Source organism: Monodelphis domestica, chromosome 2 (genome assembly GCF_027887165.1).
Source record: "Monodelphis domestica isolate mMonDom1 chromosome 2, mMonDom1.pri, whole genome shotgun sequence".
Lineage (NCBI taxonomy): Eukaryota > Metazoa > Chordata > Mammalia > Didelphimorphia > Didelphidae > Monodelphis > Monodelphis domestica.
In genome coordinates, this window is record NC_077228.1 from 261,351,897 (window position 1) to 261,378,670 (window position 26,774).

At 38.1% G+C, this 26,774-nt stretch overlaps 1 protein-coding gene across 6 annotated transcripts in view; it reads right to left on the reverse strand.

The window, feature by feature from the left end:
• Positions 1 to 22,206: 22,206 nt before the first annotated feature.
• STAG3 (STAG3 cohesin complex component) overlaps positions 22,207 to 26,774 on the reverse strand; it is a 33,071-nt gene continuing 28,503 nt past the window's right edge. For 5 of the 6 annotated variants that reach the window (XM_056817779.1, XM_056817776.1, XM_056817777.1 and 2 more), the window contains 4 exons: positions 24,444 to 24,548; positions 24,214 to 24,334; positions 22,898 to 22,966; positions 22,207 to 22,652 (listed from right to left, as the gene is read on the reverse strand). In XM_056817779.1, the coding sequence (XP_056673757.1) occupies positions 22,644 to 22,652; positions 22,898 to 22,966; positions 24,214 to 24,334; positions 24,444 to 24,548 (304 nt within the window). In that variant the 3' untranslated portion in view covers positions 22,207 to 22,643. The remainder of the gene's footprint in view (positions 22,653 to 22,897; positions 22,967 to 24,213; positions 24,335 to 24,443; positions 24,549 to 26,774) is intronic. The other variant, XM_056817781.1, reaches the window with a different exon arrangement.

A 26,774-nucleotide genomic window follows, 5' to 3' on the forward strand; every position in this document is an offset into this window, starting at 1 on the left:
TCTATGCAGATGATTCTCAGATCTACTTATCCAGCCTTGACTTGACTCAGTTTCATCTTCAACTGTTTCTTAGACATCTCAACTTGGATGTTCCATAGACATCTTAAACTCAATATGTCTAAGACTGAACTCATTATTTGGGAAGTTGAATTTGAACCCAGGACTTACCATCTCCAGGCTTTTCTGGGAGTCCAATTATTCTTAAATTATCTCTTCTCCCTCTATTTTCCAAAATCTGTTACTTTGTCAGTGAGATATTTTATGTTCTCTTCTAATTTCTTGCTCTTTTGGCTTTGATTTATTAGTTCTTTCTTTAATGCCTGGTTTTCTTTTACAGTTTGGTCAAACTGGTTTTGTAGATGCATGAATTCCTTTTGCATTATTTCCCACTTTTCCTCCAAGAAAACTTCCATCTTTTTGATCATTTCAGATTCAAATTCTTCATGGGTTTGTGGAGAGTTTCCATTTCCTTTGGAAGGTTTTGGAGCATTTGCTTGTGTTTCCTATTCTATCTCCTCTGTGTTTTGTATTTTTGCTCCAGCCAGGGGGTTACAAGCTCCCCCCTCTCTCTCTGTTTCCCTGCTGTCTGGGTGCCCCCTTGACTGGGTTAGGTTGTTTTCAGGATGTGGCCTTCAGAATAGCCGGCTCCCGAGGCCCTTTTGCCAGTCCTGAGGGTTGCTGTTGTTTCAGAAGACCCTGCTCTCTGAGGGGGAGGGGCCGCAGCTTCCCGGAGCTCTGAGGGCTCCTCCCAGGGGGTTATGAGCTCCCCCGTCCCTCTCTGTTTCCCTGCTGTCTGGGTGCCCCCTTGACTGGGTTAGGTTGTTTTCAGGAAGCGGCCTTCAGAATAGCAGGCTGTGGGGCTCTGAGGTTGCCTCTGCTGCCTCGGACTCGGACTTGGTGCTCTGGGTTGGGGGGGATGGGTCCTAGGACCTTCCTTCTGTCTACCCCTTAGGTCCAAGTGGTCTTGGGTTCTGGCTTTTGGGGGGGGGCGTACCTTTTGGTCCAGGTCCAGGTCCAGGAGGAGGACTCCCAGGGTCTATGCTGTTGATCGTTTTGAATTTTGGTGCCCTAGGAGCATTCGGTTTGAGATCAGTAAGGAAGGTTTCAGGAGATCTGAACTTCAGCTTTCTCTAAGCTGCCATCTTGACTGGAAGTCTAGACCTGAATCTTAAGAGAGAGAGATCAGTCAGTCAGTCTTTTATCACTCACCACAAGGTCTGTCTAAGCAAGGATTCTAGTGACACCAGGCCAGCTCCATCGCAGCTGACTTCATCAGAGAGAGTTCCAGCCAGAGTCCTCCTCAAAGAGCCTTCCAGCCAGAGACTGTTTCAAAGGGCCTCTCTCCAGAGCCTCCAGAGGGACATAGTCCCCTCAGAGGGGCTCCAGCGAGACCTCCTTAGAGATTGTCCTCCAAGAGCTTCCCTTCTCCCCCAAGCGATCCTCATCAGATATCTCTTCAAAAGGATATTCTCCTCAAGAGATTCTGCTTTTTCTTATATAGGGGCTTTTCTCCTATGTCACCTCCTTACATCTACCAATCACTGTAGACGTTTTCCAAAGGACAATCCATTCTAAAAACACTGCTGGGTAGACTTAATCCCTTTAGTAAGTTTGAATCAGAAAAAAACACTGCTGGGTCGACTAATCCCCTCAGTAAGTCTGAACCAGAGAAAACACAGCTGAGTCGACTAATCCCCTCAAGAGAAAACCTCTAAGTAAGTTTTCACCTCTTTGCTCCTGGCAAGTTTACAAGTTGCCCGACCTTTATAGGTACCTAGCATCCCATTGTATCAATTCTAAAAACAGGCATGGCTCAAAGAACTCCCTGCCTCATCATAAGCATGGGTCCAAGTACTTTCATTGTTTAGCAAGGAGTTTTCTCCCCTAAAGCAGTCTTAAGTACGGGTGGAGTAGAGGTCCTCCCATTTCTGATCCTGGCGAGTTCTCACAGTCAAAATGGGGAATGTTCCTAGTAGGGAATTGTTCCAATTGAGAATTCCCCGATGGGGAAATTTTTAACATTCACAAGTCTGAGAAATTTCAAGATTTATAATCCAGAAGTCTCTAGTCAAAAGCCACATGCTTTGCTCTGACCCTCTACTTTTCAACATTAAAAAAATAACCTGAGTGAAAAAAGAAAATTGTTTATCAAAGATGTGAAGAAGTGCATTTGAAAGATTAACTATTAGTAACCTTAAATTCTTATTCTATGAACTGTTTCAATAGGCTAGGACGTCTAGAAGTATGGGATAAAAGACACTTGTTTTGGTACTCAGTGGTTTCAGCTTAATCTGAGTCAACAAAGTGTTGTAGCTACCAAAAGATTCAATATATCATTAGCTTGTATTAATAGAAGTATCAAGACAAACATAAGTATCACAGGAAATAATAATGTCATACTAAGCATATTTTGGGGTAAAAAGACTTAATTAGGGCTGCCCCACCCCACCTCTTAATGGTCTGCCTAAATAATGTAGCTCATTCTCCTGTTCACTGTTGGTATTAAAAAAGAACCTGAAATAAGATAGAAAGGATTTCTGAACTTGATAGAAGATTGGACAAGATGATCTCTGGGATTCCTCTAAATGCAAAGATTTAGTGGCTTTGTATTTTCAAAGAGAAATATAAATATGACTGATGGAAAGAAACAAATGGATGGAAGAATGAGAAAATTCATCTTTGGAGAGGAGAGCTAGAATAAAGTGACCTATAATAGGGCTGGCTATGAAATGTAATGGAGAAGGTTTGTAGATAGTAAAAGAAACAGGATCTAGGATAGACAGCTGATGTTTAAGATTGGCTCAGAGAGAGGAGAGGGGGTTTGGAGATTTCCCCCCCTTCAGCCTTCCCTCCTAAGCTATGGCTGCTCTCCCAGATTTGCTCTTGTCCCTCTTGTCCTCCTCCACTATTAGAGACTAAAATGTTTCCTCTTAGGAAGATGTCTCTCCTCTTGAAGTTGTTCACTCGCACTTGATTCAAAATTGGGAAATGATAACCACTTTAAGTTAATTTCATTGGGGTAATACAAAGAAATGGTTGGCAAATATGGCAATCTAGGTGATATGGATGAATACTTACAAAAATATAAATTTCCTAGATTAAAAGAGGAAGAAATAAATTACCTTAACAACCCCATTTCAGAAAAAGAAATTGAACAAGCCATCAAAGAACTCCCTAAGAAAAAATCCCCAGGTCCAGATGGATTCACAAATGAATGCTATCAAACATTCAAAGAACAACTAATCCCAATATTAAACAAACTATTTGACAGAATAGGTCAAGAAGGAGTTCTACCAAATTCATTCTACGACACAAACATGGTACTGATCCCAAAGCCAGGCAGGTCAAAAACAGAGAAAGAAAACTATAGACCAATTTCCCTAATGAATATAAATGCAAAAATCTTAAATAGGATACTAGCAAAAAGACTCCAGCAAGTCATCATAAGGGTCATCCATTATGACCACGAAGGATTCATACCAGGAATGCAAGGATGGTTCAATATTAGGAAAACCATCCACATAATTGACCACATCAACAAGCAAACCAACAAGAATCACATGATTATCTCAATAGATGCAGAAAAAGCATTTGATAAAATACAACACCCATTCCTATTGAAAACACTAGAAAGTGTAGGAATAGAAGGGCCTTTCCTAAAAATAATAAACAGTATATATCTAAAACCATCAGCAAACATCATCTGCAATGGGGATAAACTAGATGCATTCCCAATAAGATCAGGAGTGAAACAAGGATGCCCATTATCACCTCTATTATTTGACATTGTACTAGAAACACTAGCAGTAGCAATTAGAGAAGAAAAAGAAATTGAAGGCATTAAAATAGGCAAGGAGGAGACCAAGTTATCGCTTTTTGCGGATGACATGATGGTCTACTTAAAGAATCCTAGAGATTCAACCAAAAATCTAATCGAAATAATCAACAATTTTAGCAAAGTTGCAGGATACAAAATAAACCCTCATAAGTCATCAGCATTTCTATATATCTCTAACCCATTTCAGCAGCAAGAATTAGAAAGCGAAATACCATTCAAAATCACCCTAGACAATATAAAATACTTAGGAATCTATCTGCTGAGACAAACACAGGAACTATATGAACACAACTACAAAACACTTTCCACACAGCTAAAACTAGATCTAAACAATTGGAAAAACATTGATTGCTCATGGGTGGGATGAGCTAACATAATAAAAATGACAATCCTACCCAAATTAATTTACTTAGTTATGGTTTTTTCTAATTCAGTAAAGAAGTTTTTTGGTAGTTCAATGGGTATGGCACTAAATAAGTTCATTTGGAAGAACAAAAGATCAAGGATATCCAGGGAAATCATGAAAAAAATGCAAAGGAAGGAGGACTTGCAGTCCCAGATCTCAAACTATGCTATAAAGCAGTGGTTACCAAAATAATTTGGTACTGGCTAAGAGACAGAAAGGAGGATCAGTGGAATAGACTTGGGGTAAATGATCTCAGCAAGACAGTCTCTAATAAGTCCCAAAATCCCAGTTTTGGGGATCAAAACCCAGTATTTGGCAAAAAAACTGCTGGGAAAATTAGAAGACAGTATGGGAGAGATTCGGTTTGGATCAACACCTCACACCCTACACCAAGATAAACTCAGAATGGGTGAATGACCTGAATATAAAGAAGGAAACTATAAGCAAATTAGGTGAATACAGAATAGTATACTTGTCAGATCTATGGGAAAGAATAGACTTTAAAACCAAGCAAGAGGTAGAAAAAAATCACAAAATCCAAAATCAATAATTTTGATTACATCAAATTAAAATGTTTTTGTAGAAACAAAACCAATGGAACCAAAATTAGAAGGGAAGCATCAAACCTGGAAACAATCTTCATAACAAAAACCTCTGACAAAGGTCTAATTACTCAAATTTATAAAGAGTTAAACCAATTGTACAAAAAATCAAACAATTCTCCAATTGATAAATGGGCAAGGGACATGAATAGGCAATTTTCAGTTAAAGACATGAAAACTATTAATAAGCACATGAAAAAGAGTTCTAAATCTCTTCTAATCAGAGAAATGCAAATCAAAACAACTCTGAGGTATCACCTCACACCTAGCAGATTGGCTAACATGACACCAAAGGAAAGTAATGAATGCTGGAGGAGATGTGGTAAAGTTGGGGCATTATTGCATTGTTGGTGGAGTTGTGAATTAATCCATCCATTCTGGTGGGCAATTTGGAACTATGACCAAAGGGCACTAACAGACTGTCTGCCCTTTGATCCAGCCATAGCACTGCTGGGTTTATATCCCAAAGAGATAATAAGGAAAAAGACATATACAAAAATATTCATAGCTGCTCTCTTTGTGGTGGCAAAAAATTGGAAAATGAGGAGATGCCCTCCAGTTGCGGAATGGCTGAACAAATTGTGGTATATGTTGGTGATGGAATACTATTCCACTCAAAGGAATAATAAAATGGAGGAATTCCATGGGGACTGGAACAACCTCCAGGAATTGATGCAGAGTGACAGGAGCAGAACCAGGAGAACATTGTATACAGAGACAGATACACTGTGGTACAATAGAATGTAATGGACTTCTTCATTAGTGGCAATGCAGTGATCCTGAACAATTTGGAGGGATCTACAAGAAAAACATTATCCACATTCAGATGAAAAACTGTGGAAGTAGAAACACAGAAGAAAAGCAACTGCTTGAATACATGCATGAGTCGAGGGAATATGGCTGAGGATGTAGACTCTAAATGAACATCCTAATTGAAACACCAACAATATGGAAATAGGTTCCAATCAAGGACACATGTAATACCGAATGAAATTGTGCTTTAGCTGTGGAAAGGGTGGGGTTAGGGGAGGGGAGGGAGGGAAATAATATGATTCTTGTAACCAAGGAATAATGTTCTAAATTGACTAAATAAATTAATTTTAAAAAATCATCAAGGAAAACTGATATTCTAGAACCAAAGGACAAAAAAGAAAGGAAAGAATCCATGTATCCACCTCCTGAAAGAGATCTCAAAAGGATAACTCCTTTCCAAAACTTCCAGGTCAAGGAAAAACAAATCAAGTAACCAAAAACAATCAATTCAGGTATCATGGAGGCAAAGTCAGGATAACATAAGACTTAGCAGCTTCTACATCAAAAAGATAGGAATGCCTGGAATATGATGTTCCAGAAGGCAAAGGAGCTAGGAATTCAATCAAGAATCACTTACCCAGAAAAAACAGCATAATCCTGCAGGGAAAAGTAGCGTATTTAATGAAATACAGGAATTTCAAAGATTACTGAAAAGACCAAAGCTGATTGGAAAATTTAACTCTTAAATACAAGACTGGGGGAAGGGAGGCAGGGACAGCTACATGGGGTGGCTGGCTCAGTGGATAGAGCTAGACCTAGAGACTGGAGGTTCTAGGTTTAAATTTGGCCTCAGATACGGTTCAACCCTGGGCAAGTCACTTAACCCCCATTGCCTAGCCCTTACTGCTGTTCTAACTTAGAGCCAATACAGAGTATTGATTCTAAGACCGTACGTAAGGGTTTAAAAAAAAAACTCAAATGATTATAAAAATGGTAAACAGGGATGAGAAATCAAAAGATATTCAATAAGATTAAACTGTGTATATTTCTACATGGGGAGATGATTCTTGTAACTCCAAAGAACTTTAGCTTCATTAGGACATTTAGAAGTATACATAGAGGTGTAAAAAATAGACTCAAATCCAGGACTTCAATCCCCAGAAGCCCTTGCTCCACTTCCCCAAAATGCTTTGTAATCTCACTGAATTCTCACATGGGCTGAGATCGAGAAGGTATTTAACCTGATTGGAAAGGCCCTTTTCTCTTTTTTTCCTGTTTCTTCTTGTAAGCAGACATGGCTCTTTTCATAATGTAGGTGAGGTTGTCTAGGCCCCTGGGCCTAGATTATCCTGTATTTTCTTTAATCCTTAATCTTCAATAAACCTCTAAAAATATAATACTCCTTCTTAATCTTCAATAAACCTCTAAAAATATAATACTCCTTGCATAGAGAAACTAATTTCTTCCTGCCTCAGTCACCCCTAAATTTTAATCTTTACAGATTTGGCAACCACTTTGGAAAAGCAAAATATCTCAATCTTCTGATTCTTTTCTGATTCCTTTATCTACTAAGTTCAGCTTTAATAGCTAGTGCCTAGAAATATTTTTGATCCATGTTTCTCTGGCCGAGGTTTTTTTTTTTTCACTCTTGCAAAGCTGCTGCTCGTTCCAGCCATTAGCTCCCGGCCCTGCCTGCCTGTTTGCTGTTTGCCTCTCACCTGGTTCCCAGCCGCTTCTCCCTGCCTGCCTGCCTGCCTGCCGCTGCCATCCACTTCGGACAGCCGCTTCTCCCTGCCTGCAGACCTGATTGCAGATTGCAGCTCGCCTGTCCACCCCGGCTGCCTGATCCAGCTCCCGGCCCTGCTTGCCTGCGTTCCTGTCCCAGCCCAGCAAACTCTATCCTTAGAGCAGATCTGCTCATCACTCAAGACTCATTTATATCAGCTGGTAACGGGGTATTGGCCACATGGGCGGAGGGGAGAGATAAAAGGGAAAGGAGAACGGGTAATTTTCCCTTAGGCTAAGCCTCCACTTGGATGGAGGTATTGACCAAGTGGGCGGATCATAGGAGGAAAGAGAGAAAAGGGAGAGAGAAGAAACAGACTTTTCCAAATAGGAAATTAAAAGTAATGGGCTATTTAAAGGGATACCTTTTGACTGTTCTGGTGATTTTATTGACTTCACCTGTGTGTCAGGGAAAATATTTAGCTCCCTACAACCATTTAACTAACTTTGGGAAAAAAACTCTGCATCTCAGTGGACTGAGAGCCAGGCCCAGAGATAGGAGGCCTCTGGTTAAAGTCTGGCCTGAGACACTTCATGGACGTGTGGCCCTGAGCAGATCCCTTAAACCCCATTGCTTAGCCCTTACCACTCTGCCTTCGGACAATAGACATTTAAATGGTTAATTAATAATTAAAAAAAAACACACCTAAGTAACTTTAAAGACTGGAGGTTATATATTTTAAGGCATTTCAGATTCCAATGGTTTATTAAAAAAATCTCTGTATTCTATTGCATTTTACTGTTTGTTTTGTTTAAGGTTTAACTTTGTGATTTTAAGTTCATATATTACTGGATTCAATATTATTCTGTTATACTGTTCATTAATGTACTAATTTTTAAAATTCTGTTGCTTTTCCTCTATAACTATTGAACAAATATCATTGTAATTAAGCCCATTATGAAAAAACAGCCTTTCTATTTTTGCCTTTGTAAATTGTCACATAGAGGATAGATGGACTTCAGAACTGGTTACAATTGCTATAACAACCTTTGGAAAATTTAATGTGCTAAACATCTCAACTGATTTTAAGGGTTTTTTAAACATGGTTTTTGTAATTTTTTTTTAACAATCTCTGGTTATTTTTGCCTTCCCCTAACACGAGGTGTAAGGCCAATTCTAGCTGAAGTGAAATACAATTATAACCCCCAACCTTCCCGCATTTCTAAATATGTGAAGGAAGTTGGGGCAGTTAATCTCAGGGCATTTGTATCTCTAAAAAAAAGCCTCCAAAAAAGGAGCACCTCTCATTTATAATGCTTCAGCTCATTATTTTACTTCCACCAGAATGATATATAGATTTCTTGATTATGTTCTTAACCCAAGATAAGTTTTACCTTGTTTTAAAAATATGTTTATTACCAAGGTTGAAAGATTGCTACATTTGTAAAAATTGTGACAAATATCCATCAATTCATAGATTTTTAAAAAATGTCATACAGCAACTCATGTGAAATATGACAGTGTGTTTGTTTGCTATTGTAATTAATTGGGCTATTGAGAATTTTTGGGATATTGATACTACATATTTGTACTACTGTTCTTTAAAAATGAAAAAAAAAAACCTTGTAACATTCATTTGCTCATACAGCAGATCATGGCCACATGAAGAGGAAATGGATCTCATTTTTAGTGAGAAAGCCTTGTATTCTATATTTTCTTAGCTGACACAGAGTGTCAATGATTATAAGCTACATTCTTGAATTTTTAAAAACTCTTTTATTATATTTTTCTCGCATGTGTAATATACTTTTCCAGTTTTAAAAAAAAAATTTTCTCTCTTTTTTATATTTGAAGCACATGTCATCAGCATTAAGATTTTCGTTAACTTTTTTACTTTTCAGTATACATTTGCTAATGCATGCCCCCAAAGCTTGTGACTATAAAAATGATGCCACTAATTATTTAAAAATTAGGGGACTTTGCTTAATGACAAGATATACACAAAAGAGCCATTGCACAGAGCCAAAGAAAAGCCAATCCAGGATGGATTGATGCACTTCTAGGCCAATACAAAGGTCTTGAACCTAGTGTGAAGACTTGAGGTTACTGTGTTTAACATGCTAGACATTAGGCTTTCCTTGTGTCCACACTCACTCTGAAAATACTCACAGATGAGTATCCTCGAAACCTTGGCTCCAATAATCTGGTCCCCTTTTCTGCCTTTCATAGTGTGGTAACTTTCTGTAGTCCTGGCTACTGACTGGGTAAATGCATCATTGCTTAGATCATTTTGATTGGGCCGTGATTCAAGGGCCTGTTATAGATTTATTTTTCTTTTTACACATAAGACTTTGATAGTCTATATTTTCATCCAGTATTTTCTTTTTTTATTTGGATTTTTCTGATGTCTTTTTAATTTCTCTTTCCAATTGGTTCATATACCTCATACCTCAGCCATGCATCCCTAAGTGATCCTGTATTTTTCAATCACCCACAACACGGGGAAATGTAAAAAAATATGATTTAAATTGCAAAGTTTAAATTTTTTTTGAGAAGAATTTTAGGTAAAGAAAGATGTTACCTCTCTGAATCCAGAAACTGAACTGTTGGAGAAGATACCATGAAGAAGCCTCCAGACCACAAGTGCACAAAAATGAACTTTGGGTGTGGTTGATTGAACATTTATTTGTATGTATACTTTCATGCCAAAGGGGACTGCCCCTTAACTGGCTTTTTGTCAATGCGACCAGCAAGTATTGGTTTTGTTTTTTTCCCCCTCTTATCCTCACATTATTGTAATCTTTAAGTTGATTATGTTTTCATGATCCTTTTGGGGAAAAATTTTTTTCCAAAAATGATCACATGGAGAAATGTAAAAAATAGACTTGAATCCAGGACTTCAATCCCCAGAAGCCCTTGCTCCACTTCCCCAAAATGCTTTGTAATCTGAATTCTCATGTGGGCTGAGATCAAGAAGGTATTTAACCTGATTGGAAAGGCTCTTTTCTCTTTTTTTCCTGTTTCCGCTTGCAAGCAGACGTGGCTCCTTTCATAATGTAGGTGAGGTTGTCTAGGCCCCTGGCCTATACTATCCTGTATTTTCTTTAATCCTTAATCATCAATAAACCTCTAAAAATATAATACTCCTTGCATAGAGAAACTAATTTCTTCCTGCCTCAGTCTCCCCTAAATTTTAATCTTTACAGAGGGCAAGAATGTGAGTTGAATATGATGGGATATAAACATTTAAATTAAATTAAGGCATGAGAAGAAGGAATGCATTGGGAGGAGGGGGAAGAAAAAATAGAATGGACAAATTATTGCATATAAAATAGGCATGAAAGAGCATTCACATTGGAGGGGAAGATGGGGGAGGTGAGGAGGAGAGAACTTTACTCTCATTAGAATTGGCTCAACTAATGGGTATAGAAAGTTATCTACTCTATGGGAAAGTAGGAGGGGGAAGGGAATAAGAGAAGTGGGTTGGGGCTGATAGAAAAGAGGCAAAAATTGGGGGAGGTGGAAATCAGAAACTGAAGAGAGATACATATGATGGAAAGTAATACACAGTAAATATAATGGTATAATTTTTTTATTTTTTAAATTAAAAAAGTAAAAAAAATTGTTTTTAAAGCATTATTTTATTTGGTCATTTTCATACATTATTCATTGGAAACAGTTAATTTACTTTTCCTCCCCCATTTCCCCTACCCCCCACCCCCGCCACCCCTTTCCTAGCTGACGCATGATTTGTCTGGGTATCACATGTGTCCTTGCTCTGAACCCATTTTCTTGTTGTTGGTATTTGCATTAGGGTGCTCATTTAGCATCTCTCCTCGATCATGTCCCCTCAACCTCTGTAGTTAAGCAGTTGTGTTTAACTAGCTGGTTTTGGAGAATCATATTAATTTCCAATTAATTTTTGATTTATCTCTCCATGTACCCTTACTATTATTTTTATTGCATTGTGGTCTAAGAAGGTTGCATTTATTATTTCTGCCCTTTTGCATGTTTGCAATGATTTTGTGCCCTAGTACATGGTCAATTTTTGTGAATGTACCATGTGCTGCTGAAAAGGTGTATTCCTTTTTGTCCCTATTTATTTTTCTCCATATGTCTACTAATTTTTCTAAGATTTCATTTGCTTCTCTCACCTCTTTCTTATTTTTTGATTTGATTTATCTAGTTCGGATAGGGGAAGGTTCAGATCTCCCACTAGTATAGTTTTTCTATCTATTTCATCCTTGAGCTCCTCTAGTTTCTCCTTTAAAAATTTGGATGCTCTGCCATTTGGTGCATACATATTGAGTACAGATTTCCTCATTGTCTATATTGCCTTTTAGCAGGATGTAATTACCTTCCCTATCTCTTTTAACTAGATTTATTTTTACTTTGGCTTTGTCAGATATCATGATTGCTACTCCTGCCTTCTTATCATTTGATGCCCAACAGATTTGGCTCCATCCTCTCACTTTCACTGTATGCGTATCTACCTTCCTCATGTGTTTCTTGCAGACAGCATATGGTAGGGTTTTGGATTCTAATCCACTCTGCTTTTCGCTTGCGTTTTATGGGTGAGTTCATTCCATTTACATTCAGTGTTATGATTACTAGCTGTATATTTCCCAGCATTTAGATTTCTACTCCTGGTTCTGCCTTTTCTTCTTTCACTATTTCCTTCTACACCAATGTTTGTTTATAGTCAGTCCCCCCTAGTTCCGCCCCGCCCCTCTTATTTTACTTCCCTTTCTACCCCCCTCCCTTCTTATTCCCTCCCTTATTTTCCCCTGTAGTCTTTTTAAAATCCCACCCACCCTTTCCCTCCCTTGTATTGCTTCCCTCCCCATCAGTCCGTTTTTTACCCTTCTACTCCCCTAAAGGGCGCAAATCTATTCTCTTCCCCAATGGATTGGATTGTTCTTCCCCCTTTGGGTCAGTTTCAAAGTACATAAGAGTTGAGTATTTCCTATCTCCAACCTCTTTACCCTTCCAGTGTGTTGATGTTCTCCCCCCTCCCGCCATGAGCTTCTTTGTGACATATAAGTTTACCCCCTTTTGTTTCTTTTCCCATTTCTTTTAGTCATATCCTCTTTTTTTAGCTCTAGTCATGTATATGTATATACATACACATGTATATGTATTTATGCATGCATATATCTATATACCTATTTATGTCTTGTCCTTTCATCCTATACAGTTTGTCACTGTTCCCTCTGAGTGTAATTCTTCTAGCTGCTCAGGTGATAACAACAGTTTTTAAGAGTTACCAATGACCTCTTTTCTTATAGGGATACATATCATTTTAACTTATTGAGTCTCTTAAAAAATTTTTGTTTTGTTTTTTTCCCCTCTTTTTTAATTACCTTTTGATGATTCTCTTGAGTTCTGTGGTTGGACATCAAATTTTCTGTTCAGGTCTGGTCTTTTATTTATGAATGCTTGGAACTCTTCTGTTGTGTTAAATGACCATACTTTCCCCTGTAAGAATATAGTCAGTTTTTTCCAAGGGAAAGTATGGGCATTCAACAAAATAGAAGATTTCCAACTTTTTGCAAAGAAAAGACCAGAGCCCTGTGGAAAGTTTGATACCGAAAAACAAAGAGCAAGGAATACCTGAAAAGGTAAATATTAAGGAAATGGGAAAGGAGAAAAATGTTATCTTCTTCCTTTATTCAAACTCTCTTCTATAAGGACTACATTTATATCAATCTATGTGTACTAACATGTGGGGAAAATGTAATGTATAAATAGGGGAAAAAAGAAAGACCAAATAGAATAATCTTTCTCACACAAAGATTCACATGGGAAGGGGAGGGGAAGAAAACTCCTATAAGAAGGAGAGGAAGAGAGGGTTTTTTACTTAAACCTTAATCTCAGGGAAATCAACTCTGAGAGGGAAAAACATCCAGATCCATTGGGATCTTGAATTCTATCTTACCCAACAAGGGTAGGGAGAAGGGAAAACCAAGGGGGGTAGGCGGAGAGGGAAAACAAAAAGGGAGGGACTAAAAAGGGAAACATCAAGGGAGGGGACAAGGGGGGCTGATTCAAAGTAAATCACTGGACTAAAAGGTAGAGCAGAAGAAGAAAAGGTTAGAATTAGGGAAGGATATCAAAATGCCAGGGAGTCCACAAATGACAATCATAACTTTGAATGTGAATGGGATGAACTCACCCATAAAACATAGATGAATAGCAGAATGGATTAGAATCCAAAACCCTTGCATATGTTGTCTTCAAGAAACACACATGAGGTGGGTTGACACCCACAAGGTCAGAATTAAAGGATGGAGTAAGACCTTCTGAGCCTCAACTGACAGAAAGAAGGCAGGAGTGATAATCATGATATCTGATAAAGCCAAAGCAAAAATAGACCTGATCAAAAGGGATAGGGAAGGTAATTATATTTTGTTAAAAGGGACTTTAGACAATGAGGAAATATCATTAATCAACATGTATGCACCAAATAATATAGCACCCAAATTTCTAATGGAGAAACTAGGAGAATTGAAGGAAGAAATAGACAGTAAAACCATATTAGTGGGAGACTTAAGCCAACCATTATCAAATTTAGATAAATCAAATCAAAAAATAAATAAGAAAGAGGTAAAAGAAGTGAATGAAATCTTAGAAAAATTAGAATTAATAGACATATGGAGAAAAATAAATAGGGATAAAAAGGAATACACCTTCTTCTCAGCACCACATGGCACATTCACAAAAATTGACCATATATTAGGTCACAGAAACATAGCACACAAATGCAGAAAAGCAGAAATAATGAATGCAGCCTTCTCAGATCACAAGGCAATAAAAATAATGATTAGTAATGGTACATGAAAAACCAAATCTAAAACCAATTGGAAATTAAACAATATGAAACTCCAAAACCGTTTAGTTAAAGAAGAAATCATAGAAACAATTAATAATTTTATCGAGGAAAATGACAATGGCGAGACATCCTTTCAAACCTTTTGGGATGCAGCCAAAGCGGTAATCAGAGGTAAATTCATATCCCTGAATGCTTATATTAACAAACTAGGGAGAGCAGAGATCAATCAATTGGAAATGCAAATGAAAAAACTCAAAAGCGATCAAATTAAAACCCCCCAGCAGAAAACCAAACTAGAAATCCTAAAAATTAAGGGAGAAATTAATAAAATCGAAAGTGATAGAACTATTGATTTAATAAATAAAACAAGAAGCTGGTACTTTGAAAAAACAAACAAAATAGACAAAGTACTGGTCAATCTAATTAAAAAAAGGAAGGAAGAAAAGCAAATTAACAGCATTAAAGATGAAAAGGGGGACAGCACCTCCGATGAAGAGGAAATTAAGGCAATCATTAGAAATTACTTTGCCCAATTATATGGCAATAAATACACCAATTTAGGGGATATGGATGAATATATACAAAAATACAAACTGCCTAGACTAACAAAAGAGGAAATAGAATTCTTAAATAATCCCATATCAGAAAATGAAATCCAACAAGCCATCAAAGAACTTGCTAAGAAAAAATCACCAGGGCCTAATGGATTCACCAGTGAATTCTATCAAACATTCAGAGAACAGTTAATCCCAATACTATACAAACTATTTGACATAATAAGCAAAGAGGGAGTTCTACCAAACTCCTTTTACGACACAAACATGGTACTGATTCCAAAACCAGGCAGGTCAAAAACAGAGAAAGAAAACTATAGACCAATCTCCCTAATGAATATAGATGCAAAAATCTTAAATAGGATACTAGCAAAAAGACCCCAGCAAGTGATCAGAAGAATCATTCCCCATGATCAAGTAGGATTTATACCAGGGATGCAGGGCTGGTTCAATATTAGGAAAACCATCCACATAATTGACCACATCAACAAGCAAACCAGCAAGAACCACATGATTATCTCAATAGGTGCAGAAAAAGCATTTGATAAAATACAACACCCATTCCTATTAAAAACACTAGACAGCATAGGAATAGAAGGGTCATTCCTAAAAATAATAAACAGTATATATCTAAAACCATCAGCTAATATCATCTGCAATGGGGATAAACTAGACGCATTCCCAATAAGATCAGGAGTGAAACAAGGAGGCCCATTATCACCTCTACTATTTGACATTGTACTAGAAACACTAGCAGTAGCAATTAGAGAAGAAAAAGAAATTGAAGGCATCAAAATAGGCAAGGAGGAGACCAAGTTATCACTCTTTGCAGATGACATGATGGTCTACTTAAAGAATCCTAGAGATTCAACCAAAAAGCTAACTGAAATAATCAACAACTTTAGCAAAGTTGCAGGATACAAAATAAACCCACACAAATCATCAGCTTTTCTATATATCTCCAACACAGCTCAGCAGCAAGAACTAGAAAGAGAAATCCCACTCAAAATCACCTTAGACAAAATAAAATACCTAGGAATCTACCTCCCGAGACAAACCCAGGAACTATATGAACACAACTACAAAACACTCTCCACACAACTAAAACTAGACTTGAGCAATTGGAAAAACATTAACTGCTCGTGGATAGGATGAGCCAATACAATAAAAATGACCATCCTACCCAAACTTATTTATCTATTTAGTGCCATACCCATTGAACTACCAAAATACTTCTTCACTGATTTAGAAAAAACCATAACAAAGTTCATTTGGAAGAACAAAAGATCAAGGATATCCAGGGAAATAATGAAAAAAAAAACCACATATGATGGGGGCCTTGCAGTCCCTGACCTTAAACTATACTATAAAGCAGCAGTCATCAAAACAATTTGGTACTGGCTAAGAAACAGAAAGGAAGATCAGTGGAATAGACTGGGGGAAAGCGACCTCAGCAAGACAGTATACAATAAACCCAAAGATCCCAGCTTTTGGGACAAAAATCCACTATTCAATAAAAACTGCTGGGAAAATTGGAAGACAGTGTGGGAGAGACTAGGAATAGATCAACACCTCACACCCTACACCAAGATAAATTCAAAATGGGTGAGTGACTTAAACATAAAGAAGGAAACCATAAGTAAATTGGGTAAACATAGAATAGTATACATGTCAGACCTTTGGGAGGGGAAAGGCTTTAAAACCAAGCAAGATATAGAAAGAATCACAAAATGTAAAATAAATAATTTTGACTACATCAAACTAAAAAGCTTTTGTACAAACAAAACCAATGTAACTAAAATCAGAAGGGAAACAACAAATTGGGAAAAAATCTTCATAGAAACCTCTGACAAAGGGAAAGACTTTCAAACCAAGCAAGACATAGAAAGAATCACAAAATGTAAAATAAATAATTTTGACTACATCAAATTAAAAAGCTTTTGCACAAACAAAACCAATATAACTAAAATCAGAAGGGAAACAACAAACTGGGAAAAAATCTTCATAGAAACCTCTAACAAAGGTTTAATTACTCAAATTTATAAAGAGCTAAATCAACTGTACAAAAAATCAAGCCATTCTCCAATTGATAAATGGGCAAGGGACATGGATAGGCAGTTCTCACATAAAGAAATCAAAACTATTAATAAGCACATGAAGAAGTGTTCTAAATCTCTTATAATCAGAGAGATGCAAATCAAAACAACTCTGAGGTATCACCTCACACCTAGCAGATTGGCTAACATAACAGCAAAGGAAAGTAATGAATGCTGGAGGGGATGTGGCAAAGTAGGGACATTAATTCATTGCTGGTGGAGCTGTGAACTGATCCAACCATTCTGGAGGGCAATTTGGAACTATGCCCAAAGGGTGACAAAAGAATATCTACCCTTTGATCCAGCCATAGCACTGCTGGGTCTGTACCCCAAAGAGATAATGGACAAAAAGACTTGTACAAAAATATTCATAGCTGCGCTCTTTGTGGTGGCCAAAAACTGGAAAACGAGGGGATGCCCATCAATTGGGGAATGGCGGAACAAATTGTGGTATATGTTGGTGATGGAATACTATTGTGCTAAAAGGAATAATAAAGTGGAGGAGTTCCATGGAGACTGGAACAACCTCCAGGAAGTGATGCAGAGCGAGAGGAGCAGAACCAGGAGAACATTGTACACAGAGACTAATACACTGTGGTATAATCGAACATAATGGACTTCTCCATTAGTGGCGGTGTAATGTCCCTGAACAATTTGCAGGGATCTAGGAGAATAAAACACTATTCATAAGCAAAGGATAAACTATGGGAGTAGAAACACCGAGGAAAAGCAACTGCCTGAATACAGAGGTTGAGGGGACATGACAGAGGAGAGACTCTAAATGAACACTCTAATGCAAATATTATCAACATAGCAATGGGTTCAAATCAAGAAAACATGTAATGCCCAGTGGATTTATGTGTTGGCTATGGGGGGTGAGGGGGAGGAAAAGAAAATGATCTATGTCTTTAATGAATAATGCTTGGAAATGATTAAAAAAAAAAAGAATATAGTCAGTTTTGATGGGTATTTTATTCTTGGTTGTAGACCTAGTTCCCTTGCTTTCCGGAATATCATATTCCATGCCTTTCAGTCCTTCAGTGTGGATGCAGCCAGATCCTGTGTTAACTCACCGTGTTTCCATGGTATCTGAATGGCTTCTTCTTGGCAGCTTGTAATATCTTTTCTTTCATCTGATTGTTTTTGAATTTGGCTATAACATTTCTTAGTGTTGTCATTTGGGGATTAAATATAGGGGGTGATCTGTGGATTCTTTCAATCTCCACTTTCTCCTCTTGTTCTAGGATCTCGAGACAGTTTTCCTGGATAATTTCCTCTAGTATTATGTCCAGGCTTTTTCTTTTGTCGTGGTCTTCTGGTAATCCAATTATTCTTAAATTGTCTCTTCTTGACCAATTTTCTAAATCATCTGTTTTGTGAATGAGATGCTTCACATTTTCCTCAATTTTTTCATTCTTTTTTTTTGTTTTATAGTGTCCTGCTGCCTTGTGAGGTCACTTAATTCCAGTTGTTGTATTCTGGTTCTTAAAGACTGGATTTCATCTCTGGCTTTTTGGTCATCCTTTTCCTTCTGGTCTGATTTTCTTTGAAGATCGTCTTTCATCCTCTTTACTTCATCTTTCATCTCCTTTGCCTCATTTTCCAGCTGGTTGATTTTGGCTTTCAAGACACTATTTTCTCGTCTTAGTTCAAGTGCCTCTGTTTCCAGATGACTTATCTTAATTTTTAAGTTCTTTTCCAAATTGTCTTCAGCCTCTCTTAGTTGTGTTTTGAGTTCTTCCACAGCCTGTATCCAATTCGCTGGGGTTTCTGGTTTATCGTTTGCTGATCTCTCCCCCTCTGTTCCATTTGCTGAGTAGTAGCTGTCTATTGTAGTTTCTTTCTTCTGTTTCTGTTGTCTGCTCAAATTCACCCCTTCTTTCCTCCCCGTATTTGTCTGTGCTCTTGTTCCTCTCATTTTTTTTTGTTTTTTGGGGACTTCTATTAGTCTCCCCTCTTGGAGCTTTAACAGAAGATCTCTTGGTGTAGTCTCTGGGGGAGGGTTGTTGGGCGGTTGAGCTTCCCTGTCCTCTGGAGGCTTTTGATTGGCTTAAAGTCCAGCAGTCAATGAGGATGGGTGGGGAGCCTGGGCTTCCCTGTGTTCTGGAGACTTTTGATGGGAGTAAGTTCAGCTTGGTTGGGCTGGGTTTGCTCTGAGTTCTAAACTTCCTGGACGGCTGGAGCAAATATGGAGGATCTCCAAAGCTCTGGCCAGGCTGCCAGGTCTATGCTCCTTCTAAGCTGCCATCTTGAGTCCACCTCTAGGTTTCTGTTCTTTCAGAAGACCCTGCTCTTTAAGGGGTCATGGCCTCCCTGGGCTCTAAGGGCTCCTAATGGGATTACGTTCAGCTGGTGTGGGCCGAGTGATCCTGAACCAAAAAACCTCCTCCTCCACAATCTGTGTTGAATGGCCGGAGACTGGCCCAGGTTGCTTTCAAGGTAAGCCCTTTGGAGTAACCGCTTTGCCGGCCCTGAGGTTTCTGTCCTTTCAGAAGGTCTGAGGGCTCCTGATGGGATTGGGTTCAGCTGGTGCCCTAAAGCTGGAACCTCCCTTGAGACTCAGATGGAAGGACCCAGCTAGGGGGCTACAGGCTTCTCCCTTCTCTCTATGTTTCCCTGCCATCTGTGTTGGGCTCCCTGGAGACTGGCTCAGGTTGCTTTCAAGGTTAGTCCTTCAGAATAGCCAGCCCTGAGGTTCCTGCTGCTGCCGTGGGCTCAGCATTCTGGGTTGAGGGGGATGGGTCCTGGGACCTTCCTTCTGCCTACCCCTTAGATCTGAGTGATCTAGGATTCTGGCTTTTGGGGGGGCTGTACCTTTTGATCCAGGTCCAGGAGGAGGGTTCCCTGGGTCTATCCTGTTGTTCCGTTTGAATTTTGGTGTCCTGGGAGCATTCAGTTTGTGATTGGTAAGGAAGGGTTTTCAGAGTTCTGAACTTGCGCTGCCTCTAAGCCGCCATCTTGACCGGAAGTTGGCTGTTTTTAATTTTTTAATAAATCTGTAATAAAAGCCTCATTTCTCAAGCAGAGAAATTAGTTGAATATAGAATACAAGTCACTCCCCAATTGATAAATGGTCAAAGGATATGAACAGGAAGTTCTCAAAGAAATTAAAGCTCTCTATATTCATGCAAAAAATCAGTATTATTTAGAGAAATGCACATTCAAATAACTCTGAGGTACCGTCCCATAGCTCTCAGATTGGCTGTTATGAAAGAAAAGGAAAATGCCAAAACTTAAGAGGAGATATGAATGCACTGTTGGGTGAGTTATCAATTAGTTCAGTCATTCAGGAGAACAATTTGGAGCTATTCCCAAAGAGCTATAAAACAGTACCTACCCCTTTGACCCAGCAATACAATTACTAAATTTGTATTCCAAAGACATTTGGGGGGAAATGGGAGGGGCAGGACCTACATGTAAAAAAATATTTAAAACTACTCTTTTTAGTGAGGCAAAGATTTGGAAAGTAAGGTGATACCTATCATCAATTGGGGAATGGCTGAGTACCTTATAGTATATGATTATAATGGAATACTATTGTGCTGTAAGAAATGAAAAGTAGGAGGGACTTGGAAAAATGTGGAAAGACTTAACATGAATTCAGGCAGAGTGGAATAAGCAGAACCAGAGACTATACAGTGACAGGAATACTTTACAAGGAACAACTATGAATAACAGCCATTCTCAGCAGTACAAGGATCCAAAACTATCTCAAAGAGATAGGTCCATAATAATTGGCTGCCACACAGAATCAAGTGCCAAATACTACACAAAAGAAGAAACTTGGGGCTCTGGGGACAATATCTCTGGGAGAATCACCATACCAAATGATTCTCCATATAATAGAACATAGGGATCTTATATAATTAAGCCCATCAAACATACATTGACAGGTTGTAAGCAGGTTTGGGAAAAGAGGCTGTAGCCAGAGGCTGGGGAATCAGGGAGTGGTCTACTGCAATGGATACTAAAAGGATGGTTCCTGCATAGGTGTTGGTCTTCTCGGGAACTGATTTCTGTTATGAAGGGGTAAACTTCTAAGACTAAAAGGGTGATCTGAGCATTTCTATTACTCCTATTCAGGACGCTTAATGTGCACTGGGAGATTACTTATTCAGTCTAAGACAAAGTCACTTTGGGACTTCTCTTAAAGTATGTAAGGCAAATGGGCAAACTTGGGGCTTCCAGAATTCATGCTGACAAAGGTTACTCTTGATAAAAAAAATACCATCTGCTTCCAGAAAAAAAGAATTGAAAATCCAAATCCAGACCAAACTTTTCCACTTTCTAAATTTTGTTTCTATTTGAGTTTTACTCCACAAAAGGATTAATAAGGAAAAATATTTTATATGATCGCATATGTAAAATCTTTATGAGATTGCTGGCCATATCTAGGGTATTGGGAATTAGGGGGCAGGGAGGGAGAGAATTTGAGATTCAATACTCTAGGAAAATGTTGATTTTTACATGTAATTGGGGAAAAATTAAAATTAAATTTAAAAAGAAAAAGAAAATTTTACAATATTACACCTGCCCAAAATATCACCTTCCCAATCTACTCAATGTAGCTTGTCATAGTGGCATGGGACATTGTACCCCCAAATTATAGAAATATTCCAGGCAAACTATAAGCCAAAAAATTCCTTTGCTCCCTTATATCCTTGTGACTACTAACCCTACAATATTCTAGAAAAATGTTGGTTTTTACATGTATACTGTTGTATAGAGTATCAAAACTCCCAGAATTGATGATGAGGACAGCTTTCCATCTATGCCAGCGGTTCTCAACATCTCAATTTGTAGCAATGAGAATACATAATGCGTATCAGGTATTTACATTCCAAATCTTAACTGTAGCAAAATTAACAGTTTTGAAATAGCCACCAAAATAATTTTTTGGTTTGGGGTCACTGCAACATGAGGAATTGTATTGCAGGGTCACGGAATTAGAAAGGTTGAGAACCACTGATCTACGCTGACCTCCCAGAAACAGCTTTCTATCTATGCTGTTCCACCTAGGAGGCAGTCTTCCTCCTATGCTGTCCTCTTGGCTAGATTCAACATTGCCTTGTAAATGAATAAATTTCTCTTTTTATTTTTAAGCTAGTTTCAGAGTCTTGCATCCTTGCAAAAAAGGTACCTTTCCTGAACCCTGGGGTTTACTTCAAGACCGCCACAACAATCCTTCTCTTCCCACTTAGCTTAAAACTTCTCAAATTTAATAACCTTCTAAGCACTCAGGGATCAAAAGTTCTTCACCCTGAAGGTCTCATTCAATCAACAAATATTCATCAGATATTGTGTAATTCACTGATCTAGACTTACCTATAGAATCCTGGATGAAAAGGTTCCCTCTACACAGCAGCATAAACCTCACAAGTCATACTCCTAGAGATCAATTTTGATTTCTAACACCTTTATTGAGCTAATAAGCACCAAAAGAGGCACAAAAAAGGCTGGGAGATAAGATGTCTCCACAAATATGGGGAAACAAAGGTTCTTTCCTAGTAGAAACATAATATACCTCTGCAAAAAAAAAAAGGATGGACTCTCCTCTCCCAAATTATTGTGTAAGGAAACTCAAATCTCAATAACAAGTGAGACAAAACCCTGGTTAAACATGAATCAGGAAGAATAGGAAAACCATGGCTTTCCCAATCCAGAACTCATGGGGAATAAATAAGAGATAAGATAAAATTGGGAGAGGAGGAAAACAGGTGAAAGCTCCTCCTTTATTTTTCCTCTGTGACTGGGATGGTTTCAGACTTCTTTTTATATTCCAAGTGGTCATATATTGATGACTGGGCAATCAGCTTGAAGAAAGCACAACATGGTTTCAGAAATCCTGGAAAGACAAGGAAAGGGATTCATAGAAGAAAAAAGAAAATTAGATAACTCAAATGTTCATCTTTTTCAAATGTATATAGCCCTCTTCTATTCATAACTGATTCCTGAAATAGAGATTTTGATTTTTACCTCACTGCTTCAAAAATAAAGACCTGAAGACCTTCCCTTCTGAGGTCACCCAAGAAAAAGCAATCCCCCACTGCTGTCTCCCTTGCTCCCATAGCTGTTCCTAGGCATACTCACATTACAGTCAGCCTCGGCAGAGTCAAAGAGGTCACGCTGGTATTTGAAGGAAGAATGAGGGCGTGAATTCTGAAAAAAGTGGAGTTAAAGGTTTAAAGAGTATCTTCCTTCCCACTCTCACAACTTCCCTTTGTTTATGTAGAAGCTAGCACTGCCCATTCTCCTAGCTTTAAGGGGAGGTGAATTGCTTAAATGTCTCAAGGAATGACCTACCAGTTCAATTATAGTTAATGAAAAAAGAGAAAGTCTTTTTCTTCACTGACTTCTATAAAGTGAGTATCCTAAAGCTTATTCTGAGCCCCTTCCCTAGCCCAGACAGATGAAAAGTTTCTCACATAAAAGATTTTCAGATAAGGAGACATTCCACTCAGTCTTATTCTTTATTTTTATATTTTCAAACTTCCAAACCTCCTCCTTCTTCCCCTTCTAGTTCTCTTTAGGGAAAAAGGCCTTTGACCTGAATCCAGAAGACATGGGTTCAAAATCCAACTCTGGTACTATGTGAAATGAGACCACCCTGCATTTCAATTTTTTATTTATAAACATTATGGGTTTATAAAGATTAGATGGCCTCTGAGGCTGCTTTAAATTATGAATGTGATCCTATGACCACTCCTCCTATGATCTGCCTGGTTTCTTTCCCCTTCTTAAAGCAACTGGGGAAAGAAAAAGGGATAGGGGAAGTGAGAAGCTCAGGATATGAGTAAGTAGAGTAATCTGGGATCAGGAGAACCCTTTAAAGAAAAAATGAGAAAGGGAAGAAGAATTTTGCTGATGTAGTAGGCAAAGGGATTACTTTCAAGAAGGCAAAAAGGGATGAGTACACTCCAGTTCCGTCCCCCAACCCAAGTACCCTTATTTGGTTGTTCAGACATTTTTTCAGTCATGTCTGACTCTTTGTGATCCCATTTGGGTTTTTCTTGACAAAAATACTAGTCATTTGCGAACATTTCCTCCTCCAAGTCATTTTCCAGATAAGAAATTGGAGGCAAACAGGGTTAAGGGACTCACCCAGGGTCATGGAGCTTGTAAGTATCTAAGGTTAGATTTATACTTAGGTCTTCCTGACTCTGCTTCACCACTTTAGTTGCCAGTGTCCTAATTAAGCAGGTACAAACATGACTGAACACTTAATTAGCCTCCTCATTCTCTTCCCTTCCAGAATACTTAGTCTCCTCATTCTCTTCCCTTTGTTGCTCTCCTGACTGTCAACATCCCCAAGCACAGGTAATGGCAGAAGAAATAAGAGAAAAGTGTGTTTATAAACAGAAAGGAAGAACTAGGATAAGTTTGTCTCCTTTCTTTCCCCAACTTACGTTGTCCAAACTTACATTGTCCGTGTCTTCCCATTCCCCTGCTTCGTCTTCACTTGACTCTTCTATTACTATCTCCTCCTCCTCCTCCTCCTCCTCCTCCTCCTCCTCCATAAGGCTAAGTCTGGTGGAGGTTGCATAGAGAGACAGAACCAGAAGAAGGTTCTTTCACAATGGGAAATTAAAAGATTTTAATATGATAGAGGAAGAGGAGGGTGGGAGTAGATACTAACCGGGTTAGCCGACTGCCCAGACTAGGTCCATAGTGGTTATGTACAGTGTTGTGGAAACTCTCTGGGTTTGAGTGTTTGGGCTTTTGGGAGCACAAGGATGGCTGGCTATATGAACAAAGAGATAGAATTAATTAATTTTAAAGCATATTTTAGACTTAATTTTAGTTTTTAAATTCAATTTAAAAGCATAAACCATATGCAATGAACTATTAGACAAGGAGTCTTAGCAAAAAGAAGAAAATGTCTTATTCTCTGCCTTTAAGGAGCTAGCAATTTCAAGGTAGGACAAGATATTTATTTAAACAAATAACCATTACACATACTAAAATGTGATGTTTGAGTACAGGATATTAAACAAGAGAAGAATAGTGAAGGACAGAGGTACTTTTAGCCAAAGTATTGGGGGATGTTGATGTTTCATAGAGATGGCAATGATACCTAGACTGAGCTTCAAAGGAAATGAAAGATTTTTAAGTGGAGTTTCTATTCAGTAAATATTTATTAAGCACTTGATTTATGCCAACATGTAAGCAACTATGTACAAACAAGACATAGACAGGACAAACTGGATATAATCAGTAATGAAGAAAACACTAAGGATTGGGAAATGCTTCTTACAGAAAGGAAACCTGGAAACCAGGGAAGGATGGAGGGAAAGAGTTCCAGGCATAAGGAATAGCAAATAAAGATATATGTAGACAGGAAATGGAATGTCTAATTCAAGGAACAGAAATTAGGCCAGTGTCTCTGAATCACGGAATATTTTGAAGTATAAGGAGTAATAAGATTCAAAAGGTAGGAAGGGGTTCTGGTTATGAAGGGCTTTAAAAAAAATAAACTGAAAGAGGGTAGCTAGGTGGCTCATTGGATAGAAAGCCAGAGCTGGAGACAAGAGGTCTTGGGGTCAAATCTGACCTCAGACACTTCTTAGCTGTGTGAGGCAAGTCACTTGACCCCAATTGACTAGTCCTTACCAATCTTCTGCCTTGGAATCAATACTACGACAGTAAGGGTTTAAAAATAAAACAAAACAAATTGAGGATTTTATATTTGATACTGGAGAAACCAAAGAGGCAATGAAGAGGAATGGATAAGAGTGATATGGTCAGACTTGGCTTTAGGAAGATCACTTTGACAAATATGAGGGGAGGAAGGCCTGGAATAGGAAAGAGAAATGAGGAAGTCTAACAGCAGGTTACTATAATCCAGGTGTGACATGAAGCATACGTCAGAGTGGCAAATGAGTGGAAAGACAGATCTATAGGAAATGTTGTGAAGAAGAAAGAATGAGATTTGGCAATAGAGTAAATATGTATATTGAGTAATGAATTGAGGATGACTCTTGGGTTATAAGCCAGGATGACTGGGAGAATGGGAGAGCCCTTGACAATAATAGGGAAGAGTTTTGGGGAGAAAGATAATGAGTTCTGTTTTGGAAAAATCGAGTTTAAATATGTCTGTGGGGATATCCAATTTGAGATGAGAGACTGGTGGTGAGGAAAGAGGATAGGGATGGATATATAAATCTGAGAATTGTCCACATAGAGATGATAGTTGAAGCCATGGGAGCTGGTGAAATTATAGCAAGAGAAGAAAAAGTGTCCAGGACCTACAAAAGATTTTAAGAGATCCATATGTACAAAAATATTTATAGCAGTTTTTTTTTTGTGGTGGCAAAGAATTGGAAATTGAGGAGATGAGTATCAACTGAAGAATGTCTGAACAAGTTGTAGATAATGACTGTGATGGGATTATTGTGTTACAAGAAATGACAAGGTAAATGGTTTCTGAAAAACCTGAGAAAACTTAGATAAACTAATGCAAAGTGAATAGAAACAGGAGAACAATATATAAAATAACAGCAATATTATAACAATAAGTCAACTGTGAAAGACTTAGCAATATAATGATCTGTACAAAGACTGATCAATACAATGATTCATGACAATTCCAAAAGATACACGATGAAAAATGCTGTCCATATCCAATAAGGAACTGATGGCCTAAAGTAAAAACTGAAGCATATTTTTTTCTTTCTCAATTTTGCTTTCTTTTTTTCCTACAAGGCTAAACATGGAAATATGTTTTGCATGATTTCATAGGTATACTGGATATTATATTTCTTGCCTTTTTAATGAATAGAGATGAGTCTAGAGGGAAGGAGGGAATTTGGAACTGAAAAAAAATTTTAATGAATGTTTAAAAAAAGGACAGATACCAAGAAGAAACTGTCAGATAAGTAGAAAGAGAACCAGGAGAGAGGAGTGTTACAAAAACCTAAATAGATTATTAAGGAGAAAAAGATGATCAACAGCATCAAAGGCTTCAAAG